The sequence below is a fragment of the Oncorhynchus gorbuscha genome, linkage group LG10, assembly GCF_021184085.1.
Source record: "Oncorhynchus gorbuscha isolate QuinsamMale2020 ecotype Even-year linkage group LG10, OgorEven_v1.0, whole genome shotgun sequence".
NCBI lineage: Eukaryota > Metazoa > Chordata > Actinopteri > Salmoniformes > Salmonidae > Oncorhynchus > Oncorhynchus gorbuscha.
In genome coordinates this window covers 38960127-38976409 of record NC_060182.1, presented here as the reverse complement: position 1 = coordinate 38976409, position 16283 = coordinate 38960127, and the positions used below count along the sequence as shown (strand labels likewise).

Below are 16283 nucleotides of genomic sequence, written 5' to 3'. Positions count from 1 at the left end.
CATTTATCGCCCTCCAGGTTCCCTCGGAGAGTTCATCAATGAGCTTGATGCTTGGATAAGCTCCTTTCCTGAGGACGGCTTACCTCTCACAGTTCTGGGCGACTTTAACCTCCCCACGTCTACCTTTGACTCATTCCTCTCTGCCTCCTTTCCACTCCTCTCCTCTTTTGACCTCACCCTCTCACCTTCCCCCCCTACTCACAAGGCAGGCAATACGCTCGACCTCATCTTTACTAGATGCTGTTCTTCCACTAACCTCATTGCAACTCCCCTCCAACTCCCCTCCAAGTCTCCGACCACTACCTTGTATCCTTTTCCCTCTCATCCAACACTGCCCCTACTCGGATGGTATCGCTCTCTCTCCCCCGCTACTCTCTCCTCTTCCATCCTATCATCTCTTCCCTCTGCTCAAACCTTCTCCAACCCATCTCCTGATTCTGCCTCCTCAACCCTCCTCTCCTCCCTTTCTGCATCCTTTGACTCCCTATGTCCCCTATCCTCCAGGCCGGCTCGGACCTCCCCTCCCGCTCCGTGGCTCGACGACTCATTGCGAGCTCACAGAACAGGGCTCCGGGCAGCCGAGCGGAAATGGAGGAAAACTCGCCTCCCTGCGGACCTGGCATCCTTTCACTCCCTCCTCTCTAAATTTTCCTCCTCCGTCTCTGCTGCTAAAGCCACTTTCTACCACTCTAAATTCCAAGCATCTGCCTCTAACCCTAGGAAGCTCTTTGCCACCTTCTCCTCCCTCCTGAATCCTCCTCCCCCTCACCCCCCCTCCTCCCTCTCTGCAGATGACTTCGTCAACCATTTTGAAAAGGTCGACAACATCCGATCCTCGTTTGCTATGTCAAACGACACCGCTGGTTCTGCTCACACTGCCCTACCCTGTGCTCTGACCTCTTTCTCCCCTCTCTCCAGATGAAATCTCGCGTCTTGTGACGGCCGGCCGCCCAACAACCTGCCCGCTTGACCCCATCCCCTCCTCTCTTCTCCAGACCATTTCCGGAGACCTTCTCCCTTACCTCACCTCGCTCATCAACTCATCCCTGACCGCTGGCTACGTCCCTTCAGTCTTCAAGAGAGCGAGAGTTGCACCCCTTCTGAAAAAACCTACACTCGATCCCTCCGATGTCAACAACTACAGACCAGTATCCCTTCTTTCTTTTCTCTCCAAAACTCTTGAACGTGCCGTCCTTGGCCAGCTCTCCCGCTATCCCTCTCAGAATGACCTTCTTGATCCAAATCAGTCAGGTTTCAAGACTAGTCATTCAACTGCGACTGCTCTTCTCTGTATCACTGAGGCGCTCCGCACTGCTAAAGCTAACTCTCTCCTCTGCTCTCATCCTTCTAGATCTATCAGCTGCCTTCGATACTGTGAACCATCAGATCCTCCTCTCCACCCTCTCCGAGTTGGGCATCTCCGGCGCGGCCCACGCTTGGATTGCGTCCTACCTGACAGGTCGCTCCTACCAGGTGGCGTGGCGAGAATCTGTCTCCTCACCACGCGCTCTCACCACTGGTGTCCCCCAGGGCTCTGTTCTAGGCCCTCTCCTATTCTCGCTATACACTAAGTCACTTGGCTCTGTCATAACCTCACATGGTCTCTCCCATCATTGCTATGCAGACGACACACAATTAATCTTCTCCTTTCCCCCTTCTGATGACCAGGTGGCGAATCGCATCTCTGCATGTCTGGCAGACATCAGTGTGGATGACGGATCACCACCTCAAGCTGAACCTCTGCAAGACGGAGCTGCTCTTCCTCCCGGGGAAGGACTGCCCGTTCCATGATCTCGCCATCACGGTTGACAACTCCATTGTGTCCTCCTCCCAGAGCGCTAAGAACCTTGGCGTGATCCTGGACAACACCCTGTCGTTCTCAACTAACATCAAGGCGGTGGCCCGTTCCTGTAGGTTCATGCTCTACAACATCCGCAGAGTACGACCCTGCCTCACACAGGAAGCGGCGCAGGTCCTAATCCAGGCACTTGTCATCTCCGTCTGGATTACTGCAACTCGCTGTTGGCTGGGCTCCCTGCCTGTGCCATTAAACCCCTTCAACTCATCCAGAACGCCGCAGCCCGTCTGGTGTTCAACCTTCCCAAGTTCTCTCACGTCACCCCGCTCCTCCGTTCTCTCCACTGGCTTCCAGTTGAAGCTCGCATCCGCTACAAGACCATGGTGCTTGCCTACGGAGCTGTGAGGGGAACGCCACCTCAGTACCTCCAGGCTCTGATCAGGCCCTACACCCAAACAAGGGCACTGCGTTCATCCACCTCTGGCCTGCTCGCCTCCCTACCACTGAGGAAGTACAGTTCCCGCTCAGCCCAGTCAAAACTGTTCGCTGCTCTGGCCCCCCAATGGTGGAACATACTCCCTCACGACGCCAGGACAGCGGACTCAATCACCACCTTCCGGAGACACCTGAAACCCCACCTCTTTAAGGAATACCTAGGATAGGATAAAGTAATCCTTCTCACCCCCCCTTAAAAGATTTAGATGCACTATTGTAAAGTGGCTGTTCCACTGGATGTCATAAGGTGAATGCACCACTTTGTAAGTCGCTCTGGATAAGAGCGTTTGCTAAATGACTTAAATGTAATGTAAATGTATTTGTTTTTACTCATTCTTTCCTAATCTTCACAGGAAAATGCCATGGTCACTATCTGATGCATTGAGACATTTCACTGCAGCCAATGTAGAAGGAAAAGCGGTGTACATTTGCAAATACTGTGCCAAATCATGTGAGAAATGCAACAAAGATGCAGAATCAGATGCAGAATTATCTGGCATAAAGTTCCCTCAGTGCTCACAATCTCTGACAAAAGTCCCTCTACTTCTAATCGAGGTGAAAATTGACACCTTTTCGATAGCAATGGCTCATGGTCCTGACTTCTGAAGGCAGTCAATGACCTTAGACCACAGAAGGTATTTGAACTGCTGACAGACAATGCTGTGAACATGAAGGCTGATTGGTCTAAAGTGGAGGAGTCCTACCCTCCCATCACACCCATTGGCTGTGCTGCTCATGCATTGACTCTGCTCCTCAAGGACATCATGGCACTGAAAACAAAGGATACACTACAAGAGAGCCAAGAAAATGGTTAGGTATGTGAAGGGCCATCAAGTTATAGCAGCAATCTACCTCACCAAGCAAAGTGGAGAATAAGAGCACCACATTGAAGCTGCCCAGCAACACACGTTGGGGTGGTGGTGTCATCATGTTTGACAGTCTCCTGGAAGGGAAGGAGTCTCTCCAAGAAATGTCCATAGAACAGCCTGCCGATATGGACAGCCCCATCAAGAGGATACTCCTGGAAGATGTATTTTGGGAGAGTGGTAAGCAGCCTGAAACCTATAACAGTAGCCATTGCACTGCCATCCTGCCTGATGTTCAGACTCTGCTTGCAGATGTAGAGAAGAAACCCGTACTGCCCTGCCCATTTCACTGTTGCGCCAAGCAGAGGAAACTACAGTTTTGAAATGCATCAAAAAGCGTGAGGGCTTCTGCCTGAAGTCCATACACTTTCCGCAGTGTACATGTTGGACCCAAAGTATGCTGGCAACAGCATCCTGCCTGGTGCAGAGATCAACAAGACCTACGGTGTCATGACTACCTTGTCTCGCCACCTTGGCCTAGACTATGGCAAGGTTCTTTGCAGTCTGGCGAAGTACACTTCCAAGCTAAGGCTTTGGGATGGAGATGCAATATGGCAGTCGTGGCAACAACTCATCAGCCGCCTGGTAAAAAAAGGACTTTGTGGATCTGAGGCTCTTTCCCGTTGCCTCCATCACCCTCCAAAACCCACCAACATCACCCGCCTCAAGAGCGCAACTGATCCTTGTTTGGGAACACACACACCAAAACACAACAGGCTGACCAATATAAAAGTGTTGAAAAACTGGTGGCCATCCAGGCAAATTTGAGGTTGAAAAGTGACAGTGAAGACAAGGTCTCAGAGTTCAAGATGTAGACATTGAGGGGGGGGTCTAGGGAGAACACAGAGGCCTGAGGGGAAGATAACAATCATTTCACAGATGTTGAAAATGTTGTTTTTTTTTTAGATGAATCATTGACTATTCCCTTTTGTTATTCAGTGAAATCATCCCATGTGAAGACTCAACTGATTAAAGTTCAATTCATAACTAACTAATGTATATATATATTTTAAGGATTTAATAAATGTACAAATATTTCTACTTATGATAAGGTAAAAGGTTAAGGTTAGTCTCCATACAATAAATATATCAAAAGCAAAAAACATCTACATTTAAATAGTATTATTTTGCATTTATTTCCATGGAAAGTTCACCTCTGAATATTCTCCAAAATGTGCAACACCACTCTTGCGTTGTCTTGGCTGTGTGCTTAGGGTCGTTGTCCTGTTGGAAGGTGAACCTTCACCCCAGTCAGAGGTCTTCTTCCATTTAAGAATGATGAGGCCACCGTTCTTAGAGACATTCAATGTGCAGAATTCTTTGGTACCCTTCCCCAGATCTGTGCCAACACAATCCTGTCTCGGCACTCTAAGAACAATTCCATCGACCTCATGGCTTGGTTTTTGCTCTGACATGCACTGTCAACTGTGGGACCTTATATAGACAGGTGTTTGCCTTTCCAAATCATGTCCAATCAATCGAATTTACCACTGGTGAACTGAAAGTTGTAGAAACATCAACGATAATCTATCGTACCAGGATGCACCGGAGATCAATTACAAGTCTCATTGTAAAGAGTCTGAGAATACTTAAGTAAATTAAGAAATCTAAACACCTGTCTTCACTTTGTCATTAAGGGGTATTGTGTGTAGATTGAGGATTTTTATTGAATACATTTTAGAATAAGGCTGTAACGTAAAATGTGGATCTTACTCGTTGATTACGAGCAGACCAACGGCAACAAAACTGGTGTATGTATATGGAGTGATTTGAATTGAATATTTTGAATTTGCATTTAAATAGATAATTTTGTTCTAATGCACAAATTCAATCATTGAAATCATAAATTGAACTTGTATTTCATGTTTCAAAACTGAATTGAAAGAGGCGTGTGTATATATACACACACACCACTTTCAATATGTTAAATATTGCATTTGTCTGCATATCAACTTAATAATTTAAAGCTTACCAAAGTTATGCTCAACTTCTCAGATGCACGCAGATTTAAAATTGTTCAAATTCAGTTCTCTAAAATCAGAATCAAAACCGGACACAAGATTCTGCTACTTTACCAGCAAGGAACGGTAGAAGAGAACAGATATGGTCAAATGCTGTTTGTTAAAACAGGTTTCTGAAGCCAATGCGGCATGTTGAATTTATTTCCTTCTTATGAATTTGGCTCTAGCGTTTGGGCTGTAAGCCATTCTGGCCCCATTCCTGAAAGCAAAGACTCTCTGGAGCGTGGTTGGGTCTTCCGTTCCCCTCCATGGTGCTCATAGGACTTGCAATACACATTAGAATGGAGGGTGAAAGAAAACTCACAACCACCCTCCAGTAGCATACCAACTCATCGCACTATTAAAAAAGGCCTTCAATTGCTCAGTTCAGGCTGATCAGATCTGCTACACTAATACAAGTCTTGTATTACAACTCATCAAAAGTGTGGTTTGGTGACGCATGCTTATGTGATGAGACCTGAACACGAGTGTGTTAGACATGTTTCATGTCACCGGCACAGGTATACATTACAAGGGTGACATGTGACTGGGTTAAGACTTTTTTAGCCTGCTGAGTTAAAGCCTTGACATTGGTTATGTGACTTGGATGCGTCTCGTTGAGGTAGGGCTGGGTGAATTAGCCTCAAAATCAATTTTTCCTCAAACTTACGGGCGAGTCACGAGGTGTGTATGTGTGTGTATGTATACACACAGCTCAAAAGAATAAAGGGAACACTTAAACACAATGTAACTCCAAGTCAATCACACTTATGTGAAATCAAACTGTCCACTTAGGAAGCAACACTTGATTGACAATAATTTCACATGCTGTTGTGCAAATGGAAGACAACAGGTGGAAATTATAGGCAATTAGCAAGACGCCCCCAATAAAGGAGTGGTTCTGCAGGTGGTGACCACAGACCACTTCTCAGTTCCTATGCTTCTTGGCTGATGTTTTGGTCACTTTTGAATGCTGGCGGTGCTTTCACTAGTGGTAGCATGAGACTGAGTCTACAACCCACACAAGTGTCTCAGGTAGTGCAGCTCATCCAGGATGGCACATCAATGCGAGCTGTGACAAGGTTTGCTGTGTGTCAGCAGTGTCCAGAGCATGGAGGCGCTACCAGGAGACAGGCCAGTACATCAGGAGACGTAGAGGAGGCCGTAGGAGGGCAACAACCCAGCAGCAGGACTGCTACCTCCGCCTTTGTGCAAGGAGGAGCAGGAGGACCACTGCAAGAGCCCTGAAAAATGACCTCGAGTAGGCCGTGCATGTGTATCCTCAAACGGTCAGAAACAGACTCCATGAGGGCCCGACGTCCACAGTTGGGGGTTGTGCTTACAGCAAAACACTGTTTGGCGTTTGCCAGAGAACACCAAGATTGGCAAATTTGCCAATGGCGCCCTGTGCTCTTTACAGATGAAAGCAGGTTCACACTGAGCACATGTGACAGAGTCTGGAGACGCCATGGAGAACGTTCTGCTGCTTGCAACATCCTCCAGCATGGCCGGTTTGGCGGTGGGTCAGTCATGGTGTGGCATTTCTTTGGGGGGGGGCCGCACAGCCCTCCATGTGCTCGCCAGAGGTAGCCTGACTGCCATTAGGTACCGAGATGAGATCCTCAAACCCCTTGTAAGACCATATGCTGGTGTGGTTGGCCCTGGGTTCCTCCTAATGCAAGACAATGCTAGACCTCATGTGGCTGGAGTGTGTCAGCAGTTCCTGCAAGAGGAAGGCATTGATGCTTTGGACTGGCCTGCCAGTTCCCCAGACCTGAATCCAATTGAGCACATCTGGGACATCATGTCTCGCTCCATCCACCAACGCCACGTTGCACCACAGACTGTCCAGGAGTTAGCGGATGCTTTAGTCCAGGTCTGGGAGGAGATCCCGCAGGAGACCATCCATCACTTCATCAGGAGCATGCCCAGGTGTTGTAGGGAGGTCATACAGGCACGTGGAGGCCACACAGGCACGTGGAGGCCACACACTACGGAGCCTCATTTTGACTTGTTTTAAGGACATTACATCAAAGTTGGATCAGCCTGTAGTGTGGTTTTCCACTCATTTTGAGTGCGACTCCAAATCCAGACCTCCATGGGTTGATAAATTTGATTTCCACTGAATTTGTGCGATTGTTGTCAGCACATTCAACTATGTAAAGAAAAGTATTTAATAAGAATATTTCACTCAGATCTAGGCTGTGTTATTTTAGTGTTCCCTTTATTTTTTGGAGCAGTGTATATCTTGTTTCTCGGTTTCCTCTAAAGTTGTACAATAAAAAAAAACTTTAAGTGTAACACTCTCATTTCAGATAGTCAGCAATAATCAAAACGAACTCCGGGCATGTGAAATTATACCTAGGCTAAATATAAGCCTCCCATAAGACTCACTAATAATTGTATATCATCAAAATAGGTTACCTGCTTTTTTGCAATAATCCCTGAAAATTGCCTTAACTGTTCAATGTAACTAGAACCATGCATAATGCACATTCACTAATAACGACTAACCTCAGGTTTCTATAATACCTGCTTCACAACAGGTCTCAATCCCATGTGATAGCGAGTACCAAGCTAATCTTAATATTTCAAGTTAGATTTATTTATTTTGAATCTATTTGCTAGCTAACATGGTAGAATAGTTTAATTGTTATGAGCACACCCTTCTATCCATCGCCAACTGTTTGGACAGCATGCTAGCCTGTTCACTTTGTCATTTGGAAATCAAGTGGCCTACCTTATCAGAATGAGAACGAGTTGCCAATTCCTTATACAATTGAGTTATGCTTATTGCCCATTTACAAAACAAACTATAACGGTCTGGTTAAAATGCTGTGCACGACAAATCTTAGGAGTTAAGTGTATCTTTAGAAACAGTGGGGAACCCGGCTTAAGGATTAATACAATACATCCATTTAATATTTTCAATAACTTATGATCTTCTGATTTTATTTATTCAGTTTGTATTGGTAAAAGGGTTAATACTGAAGAGAAAATATAGCCATTCAGGATCTCTAGTAGTGTCTGGGTAGAAAAATCTAGCCTTGAAAAGCTGGACAGAAGGCCTCTGCATTAGAGCAGAATTTTGGAATGAACCAATCACATTCACTTCTGGAAGGCCTAGACATCACTACTGACTGATAGCGAAGTGAGAAGTAGCATAGTTTTCCCATGCTTGTTCTAGTAGTGGTGGCAGCTGTAAAAAGGTGGCAGCTGTAGCAGATGTTAGAGGATGTGTTTGATTTGTAAGCGTCGCTTTCAACGAGGAGTTAAAGGTTGTGCAGAGGTGGGGACAACACCAGCACTACCAGGATTGGTGCAACGAGGAGAGCTATGAACGACATTTTCAAGCTAACAATTATGAGCGCCATCTGTGGAAGCCCTGGGTGTGAGCAAACAAAGAAGCTGTACTGCTGGGATTGTATAATCGTCAGCACCGACAAGACGTCAACCTTGGCCTGTACTGGTTGGTTTCAGACCTATCCAGCTTTACGAAGTTAGCTCTGCGACACCAAGAGTTAATTTAGATCTACTCGGCTCATGTCTGACTGAGGGTAGGAGCCCGGCCGACCACCTCCACTTTCTCTGGCAGAAGAGGCTGAATGATAGTATGCACTAACTGCCTCTGCTTGCCTGTCTGGTCTTGACCATTCCTGTGTCTACTGCCTCAGTTGAAAGGACATCTGCCCTGAAATGGATCAAGACTTCCTCCAGGACCACCACCATACAGGCCCGACTGTCAGCCTTGCGTTTGATCTCAAGTCGAGAAAGTAGGCCACTTCTTGGATAGAAAATCTAACAAACTATATGAACCTGCCATTGCATAAAGGACTGGACAGACTTGATTTTCAAATGATCTGGTGAGTGGCAGCTTCTTTTTTTATTATTGCAGTTCGCTTGCTGTTGCTATTAAATTGCTGATGTGTGAAATGTTGAAACTTCAGATCAGTTATTTTGTGTGCTGAACGTGATAAAAAAATGTTTGCAATGCGAAGTAATAGCTGGCTTGTTCATTTCGTGTTTTAAAAACTAAATGGCTTTTCTATTGTTATGATTGGGCTCTATAGGCTCATTAGTTGAGTGATGGGCTGCTTATTATTTAACATTATTTGATGCTGTGCGTGACTGCTGAGTCAAATAGGCACTCCCTTTCAACATGCTGAAATAGCAGAAGCTGCACTGCCATTTCTTTTCTTCGATTCATAGTAACTGTCCCTGGTCCTGAATGAATAGTTAGTCCTATGAATTATGTCTAATGGAACGGCTTTTTGGACTTACAGTTGAAGTCGGAAATTTACATAGCCAAATACATTTAAACAATTACTGACATTTAATCCTATTAAAAATTCCCTGTCTTAGGTCAGTTAGAATCACTATTTTAAGAAAGTGAAATGTCAGAATGACTTCAGCTTTTATTTCTTTCATCACATTCCCAGTGGATCAGAAGTCTACATACTCAATTACTATTTGGTAGCATTGCCTTTAAATTGTTTAACTTGGGTCAAAGGTGTCAGGTAGCCTTCCACAAGCTTCCTACAATAAGTTGGGTCAATTGTCCCATTCCTCCTGACAGAACTGGTGTAACTGAGTCAGGTTTGTACAGTTGTACTCCTTGCTCACACGCCTTTTCAGTTCTGCCCACAAATTTTCTACGGGATTGACGTCAGGGCTCTGTGATGACCACGCCAATACCTCGACTGTGTTGTCCCTTAAGCCATTTTTCCACAACTTTGGAAGTATGCTTTGGGTCCTTGTCCATTTGCGACCAAGCTTTAACTTCCTGGCTGGTGTCTTGAGATGTTGCTTCACTATATCCACATCATTTTCCTCCCTCGTGATGCCATCTATTTTGTGAAGTGCACCTCCTGCAGCAAAGCACCCCCACAACATCATGGCACCCCCGTGAGTCATGGTTGGGACGGTGTTCTTCGGCTTGCAAGCATCCCACTTTTTCTTCCAAACATAATGATGGTCATTATGGCCAAACAGTTCTATTTTTGTTTAATCAGACCAGAGGACATTTCTCCAAAAAGTATGATCTTTGTCCCCATGTGCAGTTGCAAACCGTAGTCTGGCTTTTTTGGAAAAGTGGCTTCTTCCCCGCTTAGCGGCCTTCCAGGTTATGTTGATATACGACTCGTTTTACTGTGGATAGATATTTTTGTACCCACTTCCTCCAGCATCTTCACAAGGTCCCTTGCTGATGTTCTGGGATTGATTTGCGTTCATCTCTAGGAGACAGAACCGAGTCTCCTTCCTGAGCGGGATGCCGGCTGCGTGGTCCCATGGTGTTTATACTTGCGTACTATTGTTTGTACAGATTAATGTGGTACCTTCAGGCATTTGGAAATTGCTCCCAAGGATGAACCAGACTTGGAGGTCTACAGATTCCGAGGTCTTGGCTGATTTCTTTTGATTTTCCTATGATATCAAGCAAAGAGGCACTGAGTTTGAAGGTAGGCCTTGAAATACATCCACAGGTACACCTCCAATTGACTCAAATGGTCAATTAGCCTATCAGAAGCTTCTAAAGCCATGACATAATTTTCTGGAACTTTCCAAGCTGTTAAAGGCATTAAAGGCACAGTCAACTTAGTGTATGTAAACTTCTGACCCACTGGAATTGTGATCGTGACTTAAGTGAAATAATGTGTGTGTAAACAATTGTTGGAAAAATAACTTGTGTCATGCAAAGTAGATGTCCTAACAGACTTGCCAAAACTATACTTTATTAAGAAATTTGTGTAGTGGTTGAAAAATGACTTAATGCCTCCAACATAAGTGTCTGTATACACACAAATGTATTTGGACACCACTTCAAATTTGTGTATTGGGCCATTTCAGCCACACTAGTCGCTGACAGGTGTATTATTATTTAATTTTTTAAAGCCATGCAATCTCTATAGACAGACATTGACAATAGAATGGCCTTACTGAGGAGCACAGTGACTTTATGTAGAACCGTCATAAGATGGCACCTTTTCAAGTCATTCCGTCAAATTTCAACCCTGCTTGAGCTGCCCCAGTCAAATGTAAGTGCTGTTATTGTGAAGTGGAAACTTCTAGGAGTAACGGCTCAGTCGCAAAGTGGTAGGCCACAAGCTCACAGAACGCCAAATGCTGAACAGTGCATGGTTGCAACACTCACTACAGAGTTCCAAACTGCCTCCGGAAGCCATGCTAGCACAAGAACTGTTCGCTGTGAGCTTCATGAAATGGCCGAGCAGCTGCACACAGGCCTAAGATCACCATGGGCAATGTCAAGCATCAGCTGGAGTGGTGTAAAGCTCGCTGCCAGGGGACTCTGGAGCAGTGGAACCATGTTCTCTGGCGTGATGAATCAAGTGTCACCGTCTGGCAGTCCGACAAACTAGTCTGGGTTTGGCGGATGCCAGGAGAACGCTACCTCCCCAAATGCATGGTACTCACTGTAAAGTTTGGTGGAGGAGGAATAACTGCCTGGGCTGTTTTTCATGGTTCGAGTTAACCCCAATGAAGGGAAATCATGAACGCTGCAGCATACAGACAGTCTAGACGGTTATGCTTCAGACTGTGGCAACAGTTTGGGGAAGGCCCTTTCCTGTTTCAGCATGACAATGCCCCCATGCACTAAGCGAGATCCATACAGAAATGGTTTGTCAAGATCAGTGTGGAAGAACTTGAATGGCCTGCAAAGAGACCTGACCTCAACCACATCGAACTAGGGCTGGGTGATATGGCCTAAAAATACAAAATAAATCCTTCCTCAAAATAATGAGCGAGTCACAATATACACCTAAATAAGCATTGTACAATTAAATAAGGTCAAATACACGTGAATTTCAAACAGAGTGCAATTATTAATTCAGGGCTATTAGTTATACCCAGGCAAAATATAAGCCTTCCACAGTCATAAGACCCACTAATAAACAATTGTATTAAATTAACTTGCTTTTTTGCAATAATCACCAATCTGGCTTTCAAGTCTATGAAAATAGCCTTGTTACAAACTTAAAATGATGTGTAAAGCACATTCACTAATAATGACTCAAATTAAAGTGAGTCACATTAACAAACCCACATGCTGGTGATAAGCCAGTTCATCTTTACATTTCAAGTTTTAGGCAACTTGGATCCATTTGCTAGCTAACAAGGTTGAACACAACCTTCTGCCGCCAACTGTTTGAAAAGCATGTTGCCATGTCCACTTTGTTCAGAATGAAAAGTTGCCAATTCCTTATAAAATAAAAGTTGGGTTTTAAGCTTACTGCACATTTACAAAACAGACTAGACAGCTAGTATAGTAGTCTGGCTAAAAATGCTGCTAACCTAACAATTCCACGCACGACAAACCTTATTCATTTACCAGAATCAACGTTCATTAATACTCTCGTGTAAGATCGTTGCAAGATCAAATCCCAGAGCTGACAAGGTAAAGATCTGTCCTTCTGCCCCTGTACAAGGTAGTTAACCCACTGTTCCTAGGCAGTCATTGAAAATAAGAATTTGCTCTTAACTGACTTGCCTACTTAAATAAAAGGTTAAATAAAGTAGTCTTCTCTGCATGCAATTTGAGTAGTTACAGTAAAATAATTCTCTCCTTCCCTCTTTCTTTCTCTCTCGGAGGATCTGAGCCCTAGGACCATGGCCCAGGACTACCTGACATGATGACTGCTTGCTGTCCCCAGTCCACCTGGCTGTGCTGCTGCTCCAGTTTCAACTGTTCTGCCTTATTATTATTCAACCATGCTGGTCATTTATGAACATTTGAACATCTTGGCCATGTTCTGTTATAATCTCCACCCGGCACAGCCAGAAGAGGACTGGCCACCCCACATAACCTAGGAAGATGCCGAGAGGAACCAGGCTTTGGCCTTTGTAGGGAGTTTTTCCTAGCCACCATGCATCTACACCTGCATTGCTTGCCGTTTGGGGTTTTAGGCTGGGTTTCTGTACAGCACTTTGAGATATCAGCTGATGTACGAAGGGCTATATAAATACATTTGATTTGATATGGACTTATTTTGGACCTAAGCTTGTTGCCTGCCTTCGCCTTTGGGACAACGACACCAAGCCTCGCTACTGTATATAGCCTCACTACTGTTAGTATTCACTGTCGAAGGAGGATGTGGTGAGCAAAGTCACTGGGCTCGAATTTAGTCACACTAGCTCTATATAGATTGATGCTTCTATATATTTTGTAATGCCTAGGCTATATACTCGTTCAGGTAATGAACTCATTATGCATCAACATTTTAAATTACAAATATTTGTCAATTATTCTCTTTTTTTTGGCTTTACAAGTAGATTAATGAAACGATAATACATTAATACATTTTTCTAAAATAATTTTTGAATATGATAGGATGTATAATAGATTGCATTCTATTTTGCATTTTGTGAATGTTTAATGCTAATTTGTGTATTAATAATAATAATCTGAAAATCAGTCTAAGACAATGTGGTTCCTTCCAAGTACTGTTATTCCTTATCCACTAAAATGGTGTAAAATTCTTGTATGTTTGAGGAATTTTAATTATGAGATCTGTTTGAATTTGGCGTCCTGCACCTTCACTGCTGTTGTCATATCAATCCCGTTAACGGGATCTCGGCCGTAAGAAGATGAACGGCAAATCAATTGTATGGCCTAATGTAAAAACATGGAAAAAGTCAAGGGGGTCTGAATACTCTCCAAATGCACTAGATGTTTTGGCTTGAAAAACATGCTGAAATAATGATTTAGAAAGTCATTATGATTTGTATATGAGGCGTTTGTTCCTTCCAACTGAATTGACTATTCTCTTTGTTAATATAGAGAAAACCAACAGACCATGGGAAGATGTTAATGTTGGCCCTGTTAGGATCTGGACAGCTACCACAAGCTGTCAGACTTGATTTGGGCCCTTTCAGCAGTAGTGTGTAGTAAAGGGAGAGTGAAATTAGTCCATGAATATTCAAGGTCAAGCACATGTAAGAAATTAGGGTTCAAATGGGAAATAATTATTGTGCAGACTGTTTAAGAACTGAAGTTCACTCTAGGAAAAATATGGTTATTCTAACACGTTGCCATTGCACAATGGCTTTAGAGGGAAAAGACTCAGAAATATTATTCACCGAGGATGCGGGTGGCTTCACTGCGGCCACTGTCCAGGCCATGCGTCTCGGGGCGGTTGTAGCCACTGAGCTGAGATAGGAGGGCTTCAGGGGAGGGTCCGGATGAAGCCTTTCTCAGCTGGGCCTGGAGAGCCATGGCATTCCTTCTGGCGTGCTCCGCACAGAAGGTCACCCTGAATGTAGACATAAGAATTACAAGCAAGATAAGAACTAAGGTCACAGAGAATTCAAGATTGTGCAGACATTTCTTAAGAACTGACTTGGAAAGTAAAAGACTCAGTATTGATTGATACACTAAGGGATTTCCCAGATTCAAGCCCACATACATCAAAATGCAGTTTTGAGAGTTTTGATAAACATGCAAGTTGCTTCATTCACCCTTCTTTCTTTTCCACCTTAGGGGCTGCGTTCGGGCAGCGCTTGCCATTCTTGTTGGAGACATAGCTACACTGTCTGTAAGGGGCGTTCTTGTCCTCCAGGACATGTTTGATGCAGAACTCCAGGCCCTCCAGGCGCGGCTGGGAGCAGGGTCGCTGGGTGAAAGAGCAGGCCTGGGGCTCCTGGGTACGGGCAGTCTGGGCCACGCGTCCTCTGCTCGATGGCAACACATGAATCCTTATCCTGTTCATCACTGGTCCTGGAAGGAAAATACATGTTCCGGTGAGTACCAGGGGCTGAATTACCAACCCTACAGTTATAAATTGACATTACTTAGGTGAGACCAGGCCAATATTGACATTTTAATCATTTAAGCAAAGGCTCTTATCCAGTGTGACTTACAGTAGTGAGTGTACACATTTTTTATGCCGGTCTCCGATGTGAATGGAACACAACCCTGGCGTTGAAAGCGCCATGCTCTACCAACTGAGCCCAACGGGATACCACAATATGGTAGCAAACAAAGAACACCGGGGGAGGGGGGGGCATTACAATAGAATATTGATACTACAATACAACAAAAATGGGCCACGATCAAATAAAAATGGTAACGTTCACGTGTGTATCCGTTGACGGACCGGACCCATGTCACATTAACTTAATCTGTAATTCAAGCCTTCCTCAATTATTTCATCAAGCATTGCCACAACCTCAGCAATCAATAAATAGTTATACGAAAACATGTGCATCAGATCAGCATAACCAGTGACAAACAGAAATAAAATTATGAAAATGTCAAGAAAAGTACAGGGCACTACTCATGACATCTGTCCAGCCAACATGCCACATGGTTTCAGATCTGACATTTGCACATGCTGTCGATTGATAAAATGTATAGTTTTAAAAACAAATCATAAGTTATGCAGAACAGTAGACACGGACCTTTTCATTGCAAAAATGTTCATAACAAATGTTATAAGTTAATTGCTACGTTATCAAGCCATTTGTTGTAGCTAGCTGCCAAACAAGTACGTTCAGGATAAAACAAATAGTACTCTACCATCTGTGCCAAACACTTGTGCTGTGACGATCCTGTATAAAACCCAATCACGCGCCACATGGAACGGGTCCGCCTCCTTTTAGCTCAACGACATCAAATTGTAGCTTTTGTGTTAGCTTGTTAGCCAGTTAGCTTTAGCAGCCATGTTTGTTTAGCGTTCCTTAGTCTCTGTAGCAACATATACTGGTTTATTCGCTGTCGTTGATGTACAGATGCACTCTGATATAATCCAAATATGTTAATAATCCAAAAAGGAGTTTCATATAACAGTTTGGTTAATATAACGGCGAGGAGCTTACCGTGTCCTTACCTAGACAGATCTCGAAGCACAATGCCACTGCGTCGTTTTTCCTGCACTCGCCTATCAGTGCCTAGACAAGATGGACCCGCCCCATTTGAGTTTTGATTGGTCCAGACTAGTGGGTGGGAAATACACGATAGGTTGAAAGACCTGTCTCTCAATTTACAAAACCCAAATCTGAGCAAGTAGATATTCAATTGATTTTGCGACCTTAGTATATTATTATTTACGGAAACAAGGATTGTTGCATGATCATAAAATACAAAATAAAAATGAAAGGGATGTTTTT

The 16283-nt window shown here is 44.2% G+C and overlaps 1 protein-coding gene across 3 annotated transcripts in view; it reads right to left on the bottom strand.

Annotated features, from left to right (window-relative positions):
* The window catches only part of kansl2 (KAT8 regulatory NSL complex subunit 2), a 28675-nt gene extending 12612 nt beyond the window's left edge, over positions 1-16063 (bottom strand). Inside the window, exons 1-3 of one of the 3 annotated variants that reach the window (XM_046365999.1) lie at positions 15993-16063; positions 14634-14892; positions 14256-14428 (exon numbers count right to left, since the gene is read on the bottom strand). In XM_046365999.1, the coding sequence (XP_046221955.1) occupies positions 14256-14428; positions 14634-14884 (424 nt within the window). In that variant the 5' untranslated portion in view covers positions 14885-14892; positions 15993-16063. The other 2 variants (XM_046366001.1, XM_046366000.1) reach the window with 2 other exon arrangements.
* Between the last annotated feature and the right edge of the window lie 220 nt (positions 16064-16283).